Here is a 17,960-nt window from a genome sequence, read left to right as displayed (position 1 = left end):
CTTTTCCCTCACTTGTGCTTCCTAGCAGTGAATGAACTCCCTAAATAAAGTACATAATAGCACATTAGCCCTCTGCCTCAAGTTCTGTTAGTAGGGAAATCCAGATAATAGCAGAGACTTAATGTTCAAATGCAGTACATGAATCTTAACTGGATTCTGACTTTTTTAAAAGTCCTAAAAGATAGATCAGAAATGACTGCATGGATTGGAGAGAAAATTTAATAATTATTAACTTTCTTAGGTGTGATAATAGTTCTAAGGTTACACAGGAGAATGTCTGACTATTCTTACTCATAGGAGATATGTGCTAAAGTTTTTACAGTTTAAGTGCATGATGTCTGCGCCTGATTTTCAAATAGTTTCCCCAAATACACATATAGAGAAAAGGCAAATACTAAAAAATATTAGTAACTGTTGACTCTATATGGATGTTTGTTGGTCTATTCTTCCAATTTTACTGTACTTGGAAATGTTTTATGATAAAAAGAAAAAAATATAATCACCTTTAGCCTATTACTCAACTATAATATGGAAAGAACCACAGTTCTCACTTCATTCAAAAAACATTTACTGAACAACTACTACGTGCAAATACTAATATATTTCAGTAAATAAGGCAGTCCCTAACTTCAGGTACTTACACTCAGGTAGAGAGACTAAAATACATACAAAATAATGTACATTGGAGCATTTAATTACGACAGTAATGAATACTATCAAGTAGAGGTAGAAAGTGCTATAATAGGAGCTCTGGCAATCTGAGAGGTAAAAGAAGCCTTCTATCAGGAAGTGACCTTGTATTGATCCTTGACTCTCTTGTAGTGATCTCTGACTCTTACAACCCGTTTCCAAACTGTCCTCGAATCCTTGAGATCTACACTCAAAATATCTCATAATTCAGCCGTTTAGCACCTCCATTATCACACTTTGGTTCAAGCCTATATCCATCCTTAACTGGACTACTTAAACAGATTCCTAACAGGTCTCCTGCTTCTACCCTTACTACAGTATATTTTCAACAAAATAGCCTGAATGATCCTTTTAAAGGTTAGGTTAAATGATGTCACTCCTCTGCTCCAAAACTGCAAAAGCTTCACAAGATCTGCCCCCGTCTTACCCTCTGACCTCATCTCCCATTACTCTCTCCCTTTCTCACTCTGCTCTAGCCATACTGGCCATCTTGCTATTTCTCATATATTCTAGCCTTCTTCTTGCCTTAGTCTTTGCAGTGGTTATCCCCCAAATAGCTGCATCAACTTCCAATTCTTTGTACAAGTATCACTTCAACAAGGCCCATCATAAATACCCTACTTAAAACTGCAAAGCACACCCCCCATCTGGCATCCCTGCTCCCCTTAATCTGCTCTACCTTTTTTCCTCTCACATCACTTATCACCTTCTAACACACTAGATAAATGCATGATATACAATATGTGCTCAGTATTTGACATTTAAAATAAAATGCTAAAAATGAGCAGGAGTTGGCAAAAGAAATAAGAATCTTCTCGCAGAGGGAACATTATGTGGGGACCCCAAGCTAAGAGGAACCAGTGACCAAAGAAGGAAAGCACTCTAAAAGATGAGTGGAGAAACAGGCAGTGGCCAAATAACTCAGGATTTCTGAGTCTCATGAGGGATTTCCTACTTCACTCTGAGAGAAATGGAAAACCAATGAAAGGTAATAACATAATTTGCATTTTATAAAGATAATCTTGGAAGCAAACTGGCCATAAATTCAAAAGGGGAAAGTGTGAATGCAGACAGGCCAAAAATCTAGGCAAAAAATCAGGGTGGTTTAGACTAGAGTGGTAAGAATGGAGACACAGTGGAATGCTGATTCATGTGAAATTTTGCAAACTGCAGCACAAATTAGATGTAAACGTGAAAAGCAAAATAAAAGCTTCTGACAATATAGTAGAGTATCTTTATCACCTAGGAGTTGGAAAACACTTCAGTAGGCACAAAAAGCATTAAACACAAATTGGACTATATTAAATTTAAGAAATCTTGATCATTAAAAGACTTCACTAAGAAAAGCATGCTTCAGAGTGGGAAAAAATATACATTACACATATACCTGACAAAAGAATCATATCCAGATAGAGACCTCCTACAAATCAATAAGACAGAAGACGTAAAGCAACAAAAAAAGTGTTAAAAACTTGGACACTTCAAAAAGATAGCAAAATGAACAATAAATATATGAAATGGTATTTGTTAATTGTTAATCTTGTTAATGATAAGTACAAATACAACAATATGAAGTACCAGTACACACCTAATGGAATGGTTGAAATTATTAATAAAAAGACTGACAATAACAAGTGTTCACAATTATGCGAAACAAATGAAACTTGCACATACTGGTGGTAATTATAAAAACAGGCATAATCACTCTGCAAAACAGTTTCCATTATGTTCTAAAACTAAATGTATCATTTTCATAATTGGGTATATACCCAACAGAAATGCATACACAGGTGCCCAAAAAACATACACACTCAGTTCTGCTATAATGTTGTTCTGAAAATGCAAATTTGTTCCAACACAACTGATATATTAGGAAACAGTATGAACAAAGCACAAATTTCATGTTTGCTTATGCTCAATCATATCTATGAGAAACACTAGGTAAGGGCAGAAAACTGAACCCCGAAGAAATGAGCCACATAGGAATACATAAAATGCACATATTTCAAAGCTTTAGTTTGAGTGTTACGAGTCACACTCATCCATATCTGGTGTTATAACTTTTCATCCACTTTCAGATAATTTTCCCTGCCAGCACTTCACAGTAACTCACAAGTTGCAACCCGAACACACACTCCCATAGCAAACAAGATTTTTTTCAAGGTAAAATGTCATATTTATTGTAATATTATGCATTTCTTAGTCACTTAACATGTGTGAAACTGTGCTGCCATTTCTATTAGGTTCTTACCTTTTTTAAATGTAGCACTCACCAAGTTTTAAGTTTTGAGTCCCCTACTTTCTCAAGACATAAGCCCTGTGGTTTTCACTGCACACCTTTGCATAGTATGATGATTTTTAAGAACTTAAATATTATACTATGGCAGAAATAACTGTAAAAGAATATTCAAAGCAGCACTAACCCAAAACTGGAAACAAGTAAAATATCCACCATCAATAGAATGGATAAATATAGTGTGGTGTATCATACAATGGAATATTATACAGCAGTAATAATGAAAAAACTTCAAATCATGGAAGAAATTCACAAATGTAAGAAAAAAGCTAGACACAAGAAGCTAGAGTACATACTGTATAAATGTGTTAATATAGTTTTAAAAGAGGCAAAAAACACCAACACAATGGTGTTAGAAATCAGGATGGTCCTTTGAGGAAAAGGGATTAGGTAGTGAATAGGAAAGGTACAAGGGAGATTTTGGGGGTATTGGTACTTTTTTTTTTAATTGAGATTTAATGGACATACCACAAAATTCACCAAATTATAAGGTGTACTATTCACTGGTTTTTAGTATATTCACAGAGTTGTGCAACGATCATCACTATCTAATTACAGAATCCGTTAGCAGTCATTTCATTTTTTTCCCATGGCCTGATGTATTCACAATGCAGTAATTCATCAAGCTGTACATTTATAATTTGTGGACCTTTATATATGAATATTACAAAGAACTTCAATAAATTTTTTAAAGTTAGTATTTAGAGGACTTCAGATTAAACCGTGCAGGCTGAATATACACTTCAACTGTCTCCTAACTCTACTTAAATTAAAGCAGATGGATTACTTTAAAGCATTAAATACAAGGTCAAAGAGAAGGGGAAAAGAGATATCCTCCCTATACCACTGAGTCAGATAATTTCCCTCCCATAAAGATGAACTCAGAAGGAGTTCCATCAGTCCCCATCTGATACAGGAGACCTAGAGATAGCAGGGACAACTGAAAACGAGAGTACGTTACTGAAAGCGGGTATTCTTAACCTACCTAAATTAATACTTTCTTTTTTCACAGAATCATACTATATCTTCTGATCTGCAACCTGCTTTCAATCATTTAATAACATACAGTAGATATAGAGACTATATTTTTATGCCTGCTATTTTATATTACATTAAGTGGCTGTATGATATTATGTTTATCCAGTTTCTTACTGATAATCATTTAGATTGTTTTGGTTTTTATTAATATTACAAATAATACTGCAATGAGCAGGCATATATTTTTTAATATATATTAATAATTTATGAGAGTACATCTGTGACATATACTGGATCAAAGGATATGAATATATACTGTCAGGCTGTCTTTCAAAACTGCTGCACCACTGTATTCTCCTACCAACAGAATAAGAGTTTCTGCTTCCTCACGTTTAATTAATCTTTGACAATCAAGTTAGTTAAAAATATTCTGTCAATTTAATTTGCATTTTTTAAAGTTACATTGAACATCTCTTCATAGGCTTATTGGCCCATTTGTATTTCTTTTTCTCCAAACTGCCCGTTCATGTCCTTTGGTCACTACCCTATTGAATTTGGCTTTTTCCTTCTTATTGATCGGTAAGAGGTTTCTTGAGTTAAAAGGGTTAGAAATTAGTTCCTTTTTATAAATGTGACAAATTTTTTTCCCAGTGTAACATTTCTTATTTGTTCATTGTATCTTTTAAGATACAGAAATTCTATAATCAAAGTTCAAACAAACTTTGTAAAATCCACAAAGAAATTCTACAGTCAGTATTCTTAACCTTTTCTTTGAATTTTTCAAGGTTTTCTTTGTTGTGCTCAGAAAAGCTTTCCCTCTATCCAAAAAAGACTGAAAAGTTTATTTTTATGGTTTCATTTCTTTTTAACCTTTTGATCCATTTGAAACGTACTGTATCATCAGGAATAGGACTGCCACAGACTAAATGTTTGTGTCCCCCTCCAAATTCACAGGTTGAAATTCTAACCCCCAACGTGACAGTATTGGAGTGGCCAAAAAGTTCCTTCGGTTATAAGTAAAAATGAAAGACATATTTTTCATTTTCACCAAGAATTTTATTGAACAATGTACTCACTGTTTTGTTCCACTACCTTCTGCCATTTTTCAGGCAACTTCATAATTCCATCTTCCTAAAACATTTTATCTTTTTGAGCAAAGAACTCTTCCAGGTGCCTTTTACAGTCTTCCAGGGAACTGAAGTTTTTTCCATTAAGGGAATTTTGTAAAGACTGAAATAAATGGAAATCCTAAGGTGCAATGCCTGGTGAATACGGCAGATGAATCAGATCTTCCCAGCCAAGCTGTAACAATTTTTGCCTGGTCATCAAAGAAACATGCGGTCACCCTGATGGAAGATTATGCGTTTTCTGTTGACTAATTCCGGAAGCTTTTAATCGAGTGCTGCTTTCAGTTAGTCTAATTGGGAGCAGTACTTGTTGGAATTAAACGTTTGGTTTTCCAGAAGGACCTCATAATAGAGGACTCCCTTCCAATCCCACCATATACACTACATCACCTCCTTTGCATGAAGACCAGCCTTTGGTGTGGTTGGTGGCGGTTCATTTTGCTTGCCCCACCATCTCTTTCGTTCCACATTATTGTACAGTATCCACTTTTCATTGCCCGTCACAATTTGTTTTAAAAATGGAACGTTTCATTACGTTTAAATAGAGAATCACATGCAGGAACACTGTTAAGAAGGTTTTTTTCACTTAACTTACGTGCAACCCAAACATCAAAGCAATGAACATAACCAAGCTGGTGCAAATGATTTTCAACGCTTCATTTGGATATTTTGAGTATATCAGCTATCTCCTGTGTGGTATAATGTTGATTGTTCTCACTTAATGTCTCAATTTGATGACTATCAACTTCAACTAGTCTACCCGACTGTGAAGAACTGTCCAGCGAGAAATCTCTAGCACAGAACTTTGCAAATTACTTTTGACACATTCAATTAGTCACAGCACCTTCTCCATATACTGCACAAATCTTTTTTTGTGTTTCAGTTGTGTTTTTACCTTTCTTGAAATAATAAAGCATAATATGCCAAAAATGTTGCTTTTTTCTTCCATCTTCAATATTAAAATGGCTACACAAAAATTCACCAATTCTGATAAGTTTTTTTTAAATGTACGCTGATATGACAGCTGTCACAATACAATCTAACAAAATTTTTTTCAAATGAAGTTAAAGGCAACTAAGCACTAATAGAGCCATCTTACAGACAAAACTGAGTGAACTTTTTGGCCAACCCAATATTAAGAAATGGGGCCTTTGGGAAGTGATTAGGTCTTGAGAGTGGAGCTTTTGTGAATGGCATTAATGCCTTTATAAAAGAGACCCCAGAAAGCTTCCTCACACCTTCCTCAATGATAAGGACATAGCAAGAAGATGGCCATCAATGAACCAGGAAGTGAGATCTCACTAGACAGTGAATCTATTAGTGACCTGATCTTAGACTTCCCAGCCTCCAGAACTGTGAGGAATAAATCTGTGTTGTTTATAAGCCACTTAGTCTATGGTATTCTGTTATAGCAGCCCCAAAGAACTAAGATAGAATAGTGCATCCTTCTTTGTTGGAATTTCTCCTTAAATCAAACAATTTCTCCTACTCTTGCATTTTGCTTCCTTTCATATATTCTTCTTTACAATCTCTAAAAGTAATTGTTCTTATTTTAGAATAGATTTGTTTTTATAAAAATGACACATGCTCATTATTTTTAAAAAGTAACAGAGAAGTACTAAACAAAACAAAATCCCCATTACCCACAATCATTAATATTAAGCAAACATATGCAAACGTCTCACTAGACATATGTTCAAAGTAAAAGACATACCAAAACCAAAAAAAGTTATAACTAAATGGAATACTAATTATGTCACTTTAAAATTAAATGGTATTGGGTTCCCTGGTGGCGCAGTGGTTGAGAGTCCACCTGCCGATGCAGGGGACACGGGTTCGTGCCCTGGTCCGGGAAGATCCCACATGCCGCGGAGCGGCTGGGCCCGTGAGCCATGGCCGCTGAGCCTGTGCGTCCGGAGCCTGTGCTCCGCAACAGGAGAGGCCACAACAATGAGAGGCCCACGTACCACACACACACACACAAAAATGGTATTAATTTCCATTTTACTACATCAGAAGAAATAGAAGAAACACAGTCACAAGGTCACATATTAACTGACAAATGGGAATCTGGCAAGAGTTAGATCAGTTACCAACTGTTAAAAAAAAAAAAAAAGACAAGAAAGAAAAGTGGATAGATGCTTTACAAGACAAAGATTTTTACTTTAAGAGAATAAGAGAGGCAAGCCCTGGTGGAAATTGATCAATCTCAAATAACTTCTGCAACAATAACTCTCTTTAAGATAGTCCTGCAAAAGTGAACATAAAGTGAAAGAGACAAGATCATGTTGCACGCAATTTTGTCAGAAAAAGATTACCTTACTTTTTAATCCAAAAATTAGTGCACAGTGTAATAATAATCTAATTTTTTTGTACAAGACAAAATATTTTCATGATTTTAATTTTTTTCAAGTTATAGTCCAATAAAAACTTTTTTTGCATTTGTTTTGAGTCAGTGGATTCTCTTCAACTGTAAAACACTTGAGGTGAATTAAATTATCCAACTCTCTTTTCAGTCCCAAACACTGTGCCCCTAAGAGCTTAAAGCAGGAATTGAAATGAGAGATCAAGTTAAAGGTCACTTAGCCAAGTTTTCTGTCCAAATGAAGCATAAATGAATGGATAATAGAGGAACATACTTTCCTTCAAAAGAAATCAAATCTCCAAATATTCCAAGCTTTTTTTTTAAGTCTTATGACTGTCATCCACCAGTGTGTTTCAAAACTATTTGCATTTTCAGACTAACATCTTCAGGGTATCCTGTCCTCTCTGAAAAACAGTACTTCCCCTTAACTGACCTTAGCTCACAGATTTTTCTCTTTTTAAGAATCTAGGACTTGATGGATATATCCCCATGTTCCCTTTACTAAGTCCACCCATGAATGGGTACAGATTTCAAACATTACTACAGCATCTTCCATGCAACAAGCCCTAAACAACATTTTGTAACCATACTCCCTTCTCCTCCACATTCCTAATTAATAAGATCTGATATTTCAGTCTGAAAGGTCTTATTCTCCTCTTAATTTTAGATACCTTTATTATGTCCATAATATACCTTTCAGGACATGCAGAAACCAGCAATGCAAAAAGCATTCTAGGTACCAGTGCCTCATAATTTTATAAAAGTTGAAATGTTTCCAATACCATTCTTAACGGAATTCAATACACAGTTGATCTTTCAGACTGAAATCTATATGGAAATTAACTTGCAGCTTGCAGAACTGTCCACTTATTTAACCTTAAAGAACATTTACTGGTTACAATGATCAGGCCATTATCTAAACAATCACCTATAAAAACAGACAACTCAACTTCAAGAACTCTATGCTTTATAATCATAGCTGAGCATCATAAATCAGACAATAGAAAAATAATTAAGTTATTAAATAAGAAGCCAATTCCCTTAAAATTTAACATGTTTCTTAAAATTTTTTAACCTAGGACCACAGTAAATGTGAAATAGAAACTGTATTACTGATTAACATTTTAAAAATCTATCTGAAATGGACTAACATAAGTGCAAATGATATATCAATTAAAGGGAATGGAAACTGAAACTATCTAAGAGAAAATGATGATGAAAATAAGAGAAGAGAAAAATAAAGATACATAGGCAATACAACACTACATTCTCTAACCAGAGAAAAATACAAGGATATACTATGATTAGTAAAGAGAACTGTGAAATGGGTATTAAGATGCCTAAAATCCAAAGGTAAACTTGCCCAAATTAGCCAAATAAGCTGGGTCAAGTCATTCCTTTTCTTCTGGATCTCAGTTTCCTCATCTTTAAGATGAAGGGGAGGGATCAAATGTTCTCTGATTCTTCCTGCTCTAAAATTCTACAGTTCTATGTTATTTAATATAAGAGAAAACTGAGAATCTGTTTCATTACCAAAGGGCTGTCTGGTTGCTGCCTACCACTACTCTTCCCTGATTCAAAGTCAGTCTGACAACCACCTTCAAATGACTAATGTTCCTCAGACAGAACCTCATTACAAAATGCTTCATATCTCTGTTATGTCATATCTACCAGCAACAGTAGATCACAACAAAAAAAGAACATTACTAAAACAGTTATGAAAACTCAAAGAAATAATTAGCTACAAAAAAAATAGAGAAACCAATGCTGTCCTTAAGATTTCTTGATCAGTCTCTAGTGAGATTTAAAAATGCAATCCTTCAAGCCAATAAACAGAGAATCTGTGTAGCAACCGCTTTCTGAGAAAAAATACCAGAGCAAAACCATCTTTTCAAAGTAGTTTCCATCTAATTATTACACAGATGGGGCCTCACTAAGGTCTAGCGTGCAAAGTAATTTTTAATAAAGTAATATACTTTAAGTAATATTAATAAGCCTGAAGCATTGATAATACTAAGTAAGACTTAAGTAGTACTTTAATAGTCAAGTATTTCAGACCTTGAACCATTCACAACATTTTAAGACAGGGGTACCAGAAATTCTGAGCTTATCCTTTCAATAGTATTTTTAATCCCATCCTTTTTATTCTATTATAAATGATACTTCCACAAAATATCCATTTTAATAAAATGAGAAAACTTAGGAGCCCCAATTAATTGATCACTGAAAAACAGCTTAAGGAAAAGTTTTTTTATCTTACCTCTACACTAGGGCTAAGGCTACTTGGTAGTGTTTCTGAAGTCACAGTAGTGCTTGGAAGGCTGGAAATTTCCCAAGTATTCACAGGCTGCACTGGTTCAGACTGCTTTGAACGATCTATACATTTTGGATTATCCAGTAAGGTCACTTCATAAAATTCTTGAATATCTAGATGTGAGGAAAGGAAAAGAAAAATTCAAAAGTATTTAAATTTTCTAATTAAACTATGTATTGCTGAAACAACGTAACTCAAAAGCAAAATTTTTACTCTAGATTAGTAAAATAAATCCAAACTTATAATGTACTTATACAGTGAATATTTTCTCATTTTATTATGTCACACATCAGAACCTGCAGGGCACAGTGTTAAAGTCATAGGCTTTTTATACTTCGAAGTCAGTGCTGAGTTCAAATCCCTATTCCATCATCAATTAGCTACATGTATAGGCAAGTTACTTAATCTCTGATAACTTGCTTCTTATCACTGTGAATTGTTTCAAGTATTCAGTGCAATACATGTAAAGTGCACACGGGCACACACTCGGCTCCTAACAGATAGTAGTTAATACTATTATTGTGAATTCTGCAGACATAAGTCATCACTGATATTTTATGTTTTTGTATCACCAATATCCAGGCTGGGAATGTAAACCCCTCAAGTGGTTTCAACTGCCCTTGTAACCAAAGTAAAACAAAAGAAGAATAATACATTAAAATAAAATCAAAGAACCAGGAAGTATTTTTTAGATAGCCTCGAATTTGAATATTTGAAATAGTAAGTTAAAATATTTTGTTATTTTAGAAATAATCAGTTAAAAGTATGACAAAACTCTGAAAGAAATGATAAATGTACTTATAGCAACACAGGATAATTTGGAAGATCAAGTTACTCTGCTATCAGCTGGAAATATATGAACTTAGTATATTAACACTGGTTATTCATGCTGCTCAGAAGCTCTGAGTGGTAGTTATATCATGTTTAACTACCCCACTACTAGTTTTTTATCCACCTCCTGGTATAATTTTGAGTTGATTTTTTTTAAAGGAGGGAAATTATTATTTAGCAGTAAAGATGGGGTATTATCTTGTATAGAATCAAATAAAATAACTGTAAATAATATTTAGAAAGAATAACTTTTATTTCTTGTTTTCTCAATATGATTAAAAGATTAGTATCTCCCTTAAAAAACAACATCAGGGGCTTCCCTAGTGTCACAGTGGTTGAGAGTCCGCCTGCCGATTCAGGGGACACGGGTTCGTGCCCCGGTCCAGGAAGATCCCACATGCCCTGGAGTGGCTGGGCCCGTGAGCCATGGCCACTGAGCCTGCGCGTCTGGAGCCTGTGCTCTGCAATGGGAGAGGCCACAACAGTGAGAGGCCCGCGTACCACAAAAAAAAAAAAACAAAAAAAAACCATCAGAAGATACTAGAGACAAAGTAACTCCCTTTTTAGTTTTGATAACCAGTGGAATTGTAGAACTTTCTAGATAAAAGGCTAATAAAAACTCAGGTCTGACAGTGAGAATAATATCGGCCTACTTCACAGGATGTTAATACTGCTGCAGAAAATTGTATGTGAAAGCATTTTATAAACCATGAATCACTATATAAAACTGTTCACATAACCATCATGGAAAAAATTTAAAACTCAAATTCAGAGCATTAGCTACAAATGGTTCTTACCAAACAAAAACTGTTTAACCTAAATCAAGTCTTTAGAACCAACTTCTAGTTCAGAGGGAATACAAGGGACAGAGGAACAAGTTAAATGACACCAGAAAAGAAATCAACAAAACTGATTCAGAGGGAGACATTCTACAAGACAAATGGCCTGGTATCTTGAGAAAGCAATGTCACGAAAGGGAAAATAAATTGTTTGAAAGTAAGAATTTCTGTATAAAAGAAACAAAAAAAACACACCAACTAACTGCAACGTCAGAGCCTTAACTGGTGTGTGTGTGTGTGTGTGTGTGTGTGTGTGTGTGTGTCTGTTTGTTTGGGGAAGGCTGGGGAGGGGGGACAAACTATAAAAGTCATTGTGACAAGAACAGGGAAACTTAAATATAGACTATCTTCCAGAAAATATTAGGGGAAAAATTTTTTTTCTAGAAGATATATATGTGTGTGAGAGTATGTATATATTTATGTAGCAGGACATGTATTTCTATATATATAAGAGGTATATTTTTTATATATGTAGGAGATAAATATTTGTAGATCTATCTACCTACCTGTCTATAGAGATCTCCTACCCCCCAAATCAAACAAACAAAAAACAGAGCTCCTAGTACAGTATTATGCCTCCCAAGAGCACTAAATCAGTGTTGATCAATTGGTTAGTTACCAGTCTCAATATAAATAGCCCACATCACTACATAAAATTTTTATTATATTATCCAATACTGTAAGTCAAGTTCCAAATCTTAAATTTCTATGCGACCTTTCGTTCTATAATTAGCAGAAACACTGATATATTGTCCTTTAATAACATCTCTTAAAATTTTAGGCCAGTGCTGTCCAAAATAACTATCTGCAGTGATAAATGTTCTATAGCTATACTGTCCAATATGGTAGCCACTAGTTATATATGCCTCTTGAGCATTTAAAATGTGACTAGTGTGACTGAGGAACTGAATTTATTATTTTATTTAGGTTTAATTAATTTAGGTACCTACTATGGTAGAGGACAACAGAGATCTAGACTAATATAATTCAGAGTAACACTTTACTATCTAGTATGGTCAAGGAATAAAGTGTTCCCTACACTTTATTATGAATTTTTCAAAAGTTCACTTGCAACTTGCTACTACTAATTGAAATACCTCATTTCTAGGTCTTACATTAATCTATCAAACAGTCCTTTCTAATTTGCTGTATATGAGCTCCTACGGACTAGAGAACCAAATATCCACATTATTAACTATATCACATTTAAGAAAAAACAAGCTGAGTAAACACCCACTAGGATGGTTATTATCAACAAAGCAGTAAATAACAAGTGTCAATAAGGATACGGAGAAATTAAACCCTCGTGCATTGCCGGTAGGAATATAAAATGATGCAGCCACGTTGAAAACGGTATGGTGGTTTCGCAAAATATTAAAACACAGACTCACCATTTGATCCAGCAATTCCACTTCTGGGTATATTCCCAAAAGAATTGAAAGGACTCAAATAGATATTTATATACCCATGTTCATAGCAGCATTATTCACAATATCCAAAAGGTGAAAACAACCCAAATGTTCAACAACAGATGAATGATTAATAAACAAAATGTGCTATATACAAACAATGTAATATTATTCAGTCTTTAAAAGCAATGAAATTCTGATACAATCTACAACATGGATGGATGAATCTTGAAGACATGATGCTAAGTGGAGTAAGCCAAACACAAAAAGACAAATATTGTATGATTCCACTTATATGAGGTACCTAGAATAGTCAAATTCATAGAGACAGAAAGAGAAGTTATTCCCAGGGACTGGGATAAGAAGAGAATGGGGAGTTACTGTTTAATGGGTAAAGAAATTCAATTTGAGATGGTGAAAAAGTTCCAGAGATGAACAGTGGTGATAGCTACTGAATGTGAATGTACTTAATGCCACTGAACTACACACTTATTTTAAAAATGGTAAATTTTATGCTATATATATTTTATCACAATTTAAAAAATGAGCTGAATTGAGAGTCTAGGGGAGTTTAAATAAGTAAAGTGCATGGGATACAATATGTGGTTTTATAATATTTTAGCTATTTAGATATCTGTTTCTTACTAGGGTCAAGATAACTGATATTGCCAGATAAGACCCAACTTAAAAAGAGATTAGTTACCATACTTGGCTAACTAAAACTATAAGCAAAAGTACTGAAATATTTGTTAACATATGTACAGTGTGGTGACATTTCTGATGACAGTCTGTCACAGTAGTTATCACTTTCCTTAAAAAAATGTATTTATATGCACACACACACATCTTTAATCTTAACCCATATTCCACCTCGACTAACATTCCAAAGTTTATACACTTTATTTCATTTGACCACCACATTTCTTCATCTTTAGGGTGTCCCGAGACAATGGAGGTGAGCAACATAATAACACTCCTTCAGAAACTATTTCTCAATTACAATTCCTTCAGTTGTATCAGTGAAGCTTTTTCAAAGGTGCATCCAATCAAAAAAGGCACCCTCTGGAAAAACTGCACAGAGATTGAGCTTTTCTTAGTAGTCCCAAGTATTAATATTTTATATTTCCCATGCAGTCCCTGTTCTTTATAGTTAATCAACATTTTATATGTCAGAAGTGAATTATTATAACTGTTCATAACTATAAAGATTTAGAAAAAAGGTTAGATTATCATTATGACAAGATTAGCATTTCTACAAAGTAACATTCTAGAATTCAAAGTATTATCTTCTACTTTTTCTTTAGTTTTCTAAACTCAGGAGTATAACATGGAGTACCATAAGATATCTAGTCTAAAGTAAAACAGAAGTTACTATACAAATATAAGACAAAAACAAACATGGTAAATTCTAGTATAATCCCAATCTCTCCTATTTCCTAAAAGTCTGTTCAACATGCCAATGTCTGAAAATCCAAGTTATTCTCAAAAGACCAACTTCATGAAAATAAAGAATTAAATTAATGAGCTTACTCTGAACACTTAAGACATTCAGCCAAAAAATATTAATGGAGTGAGGGACTTCCCGGTGGCTCAGTGGTCAAGAATCCACCTGCCAATGCAGGGGACACGGGTTTGATCCCTGGTCCAGGAAGATCCCACATGCCGTGGAGAAGCCCGTGAGCCACAACTACTGAGCCTGTGCTCTAGAACCCACGAGCCACAACTACTGAGCCCACGTGCCACAACTACTGAAGCCCACATACCTAGAGCCTGTGGCTCTGCAACAAGAGAAGCCACCGCAATGAAAAGCCTGTGCACCACAAAGAAGAGTAGCCCCCGCTCACTGCAACTAGAGAAAAGCCCATGAGCAGCAACAAAGACCCAACACAGCCAAAAATAAATTAATTAATTTAAAACTATATATATTAATGGAGTGAATACCTTCTGGAAGAGAAATAAGAGAATTAAAATATGAGATACAACCATAATGCCTTTGGGAGATTGAGATAACTGAGGAAAAAAATTATACAACACCTAAAGTTTTCCAATTTAAAGCACCTAAAAAGGCAGAATTCTATAAAAGTTTGACAGCTATATTTTAAATCATAGTAAATCAAAGTGTAAAGAAAATGAGAGAATGCAGTTAAAATGATTGTCATTAAATAGACAAGAGTGATCCCATACTCATCCAAAAATACATACAGCTCACCCAGATATATACCAGACATATAATTTAAATGTCTGATAAATTTTTATCACCCTGAAAAAAATTATTTACTTTGAAAATAATGATGCACTAAAGCAAGCAAGAAGAGAAAACAAGAAAATGCAGGAATGTTAAAACATGCGTTAGAGGGAAACTACCCTTTAGTTGACTCCCAGTTGAAAATATTAATTTTGTCGAGCCTACAGATCAGTATTATCACAGTCTAGTCCTCATTTTCCATTTATAGTCTGCAAGTGCTTTCACTGTTTTGGACTAAATTGGGTACCCACAAGTGCAGTTCCTGAACAAAGATCTAAATTATAAGGTCACAAAGCTATAACACGTACAATAGAAAAATTCTCAAAAATTAAACTTAAACACAACTAATTAGGCCAACAGAACTCAGAAGAATCATTCCTATTACAAAAAAGTTTTTATTTGGAAATCCCTAAGATTACATGTATTTCATAAGTCTCCAAATCTAAGTAAAAATTTCTTTATTATTTTCTTGCTAAAATTCAAAGTTTGCAAACACTAGGAGTAAGGGAAGTACAGAATTCCAGAAATTCCCTCAAAGGAAGTTGAGAAAAAGTTTTCTAGCTTTTAGTGATAACTTACATCATCCTAAACAGAGAAACTCACAAACCATAAAACATTTCTCAAACTAAAGAAATAAGGCAGTACTAACTCAGGATCAGAATAGGAAGTCTAAACACAGGCTCAAGAATGTGTAATAATTTAATATAATATAGGTAATATCTCTAATCTATGAGTAATATTTTAGTTAATGGAAAAAATATTAAGACCTTAACAGACACCTCAGCAAAGAAGATATACAGACAGCCAATAAGCATATGGAAAGATGCTCCACCATATATCATCAGGGAAATGCACATTAAAACAAAAAGATCCCACTACACATCTATTAGAAAGGCCAAAATACAGAACACTGACAACAACAAATGCTGGCAAAAATATGAAACAATGGGAACTCTCATTCACCGCTGGTGGGGATGCAAAATGATACAGCCACTTTGGAAAGCTATTTGGTGGTTTTTTACAAAACTAAACATACTCATCATACAATCCAGCAGTCATGTTCCTCAGTATTTACCCAAATGAGTTGAAAACTTATGTCCACACAAAAACCTGCACACAGATGTTTACAGCAGCTTTATTCATAAATGCCAAAAGTTGGAAGCAACCCAGATATTCGATAGGTGAATGAATAAACTGCAGTACATCCAGACAACAGAATATTATTCACACTCAAAAACAAAAACAAAAATTAAAAAACAAAAACTATGAATCCATAAAAATATGTGGAGGAACCTTAAGTGCATATTACTAAGTGAAAGAGGCCAACATGAAAAGGCTACATGCCGTGTGATTCCAACCATATGACATTCTGGAAAAGGCAGAACTATGGAGACAGTAAAAAGATTAGTGATTGCCAGGGGCTGGAGGTAGAAGAGACATGAATAGGCAGAGTACAAAGGATTTTTAGCACAGTAAAACTATTCTGTATAGCGTGGTGGATATATACAAATATAAATCTATAACGGTAGACATATGTCATGATACATTTGTCCAAACCTATAGAATGTACAACCCCAAGGGTGAATACTAAGGTAAAACTATAGACTTTGGGTGATAATGATATGCTCATATAGGTTCATCAATTGTGACAAATGCACCAATCTGGTGGAGATGCTGATAATAAGACAGTCTATGTATGTGTGGGGACAGGGGGTATATGGGAAATCTCTGTACCTTCCTTTCAATTTTGCTGTGAATCTGTAACTGTTCTAAAGAATAAAGTCTTTAAAAACTTAATTTGGAACAGATATGAGCTATCAAGTCATGAAAAGACATGGAGAAACCTTAAATGCATATTGCTAAGTGAAAGAAACAATCTGAAAAGGGCACACACTTGTGATTCCAACTATATAACATTCTGGAAAAGGCAAAACTACAGAGACAATAAAAAGATCACTGGTTGCCAGGGAATTGGGAGGAGGGAGAAAGAGATGAACAGGTGGAGCAAGAGACAGCAGAAAGATCAGTGGTTGCCAGGGGTTTGGGGGTAGGGAGGGAAGGTTCGAATATGTGGAACACAGATTTTTAGGGGAGTGTAACTATTCTGTATGATACTGTAATAGTGGATACATTTGTCAAAGCAACAAATGTATATGTCAAGTTTATCGATGTATAATGCAAAGAGTGAACCCTAGTAAACTATGGACTTTAGTTAATAACAATATATTAATACTGGCTTATCAACTGTAACAAATATACCACACTAATGAAGACATCAATAAGAGAAGAAACAGGAGTGTGGGGTGGTAAGGATATGGGAACTCTCTGCTTTCCACTCAAGTTTCTGTAAACCTGAAACTGCTGAAAAAGTTAAAAGTCTAATAATTTTTTTAAATGTTTAAGGGAGCATAATAATGAATTTATATTACAAAAACAAGCAATCTCATACTGTATTTCAAAATAATTTCCAAATGTATTAAGGATTTAAATGTTAAAAAAAGAAGCCATGACAGAATTTGAATATAGTAAAGACTTTTTATAATCTCAGGGATAGGAAAGGCTTTCTAAGCATAATACCAAGGGTAAAAGCACAACAAAATTGATAAATCTAAGCATATATAAATGTGTTTTTTAAATTAAATTTTAAAAACAAATGACAAACAATGGAAGCTATTTGCAACTTGCAAGGCAGACAGAATTGGTATCTCTAATGTAGATTTTATACCTCTAAGAAAAAAATGAAAAAAAGAAGTAAGGATTAAAATATTTGACAAATTGAATCTAGTTTCCTCATATTTTTCTAACTATAACACTTATATAAATGGTGATTATTGATATGTGTTTCATTTTTATGTATTTTATTAAT

At 34.2% G+C, this 17,960-nt stretch overlaps 1 protein-coding gene across 12 annotated transcripts in view; it reads right to left on the bottom strand.

The window, feature by feature from the left end:
- The window catches only part of DLG1 (discs large MAGUK scaffold protein 1), a 283,484-nt gene that overhangs the window by 255,895 nt on the left and 9,629 nt on the right, over positions 1-17,960 (bottom strand). For all 12 annotated transcript variants that reach the window (XM_065875942.1, XM_065875943.1, XM_065875944.1 and 9 more), the window contains exon 3: positions 9,717-9,883. In XM_065875942.1, coding sequence (XP_065732014.1) covers positions 9,717-9,883 — 167 coding nt within the window. The remainder of the gene's footprint in view (positions 1-9,716; positions 9,884-17,960) is intronic.

This window comes from Phocoena phocoena, chromosome 4, assembly GCF_963924675.1.
Source record: "Phocoena phocoena chromosome 4, mPhoPho1.1, whole genome shotgun sequence".
Lineage (NCBI taxonomy): Eukaryota > Metazoa > Chordata > Mammalia > Artiodactyla > Phocoenidae > Phocoena > Phocoena phocoena.
This window is presented reverse-complemented; position numbering and strand designations above follow the sequence as displayed.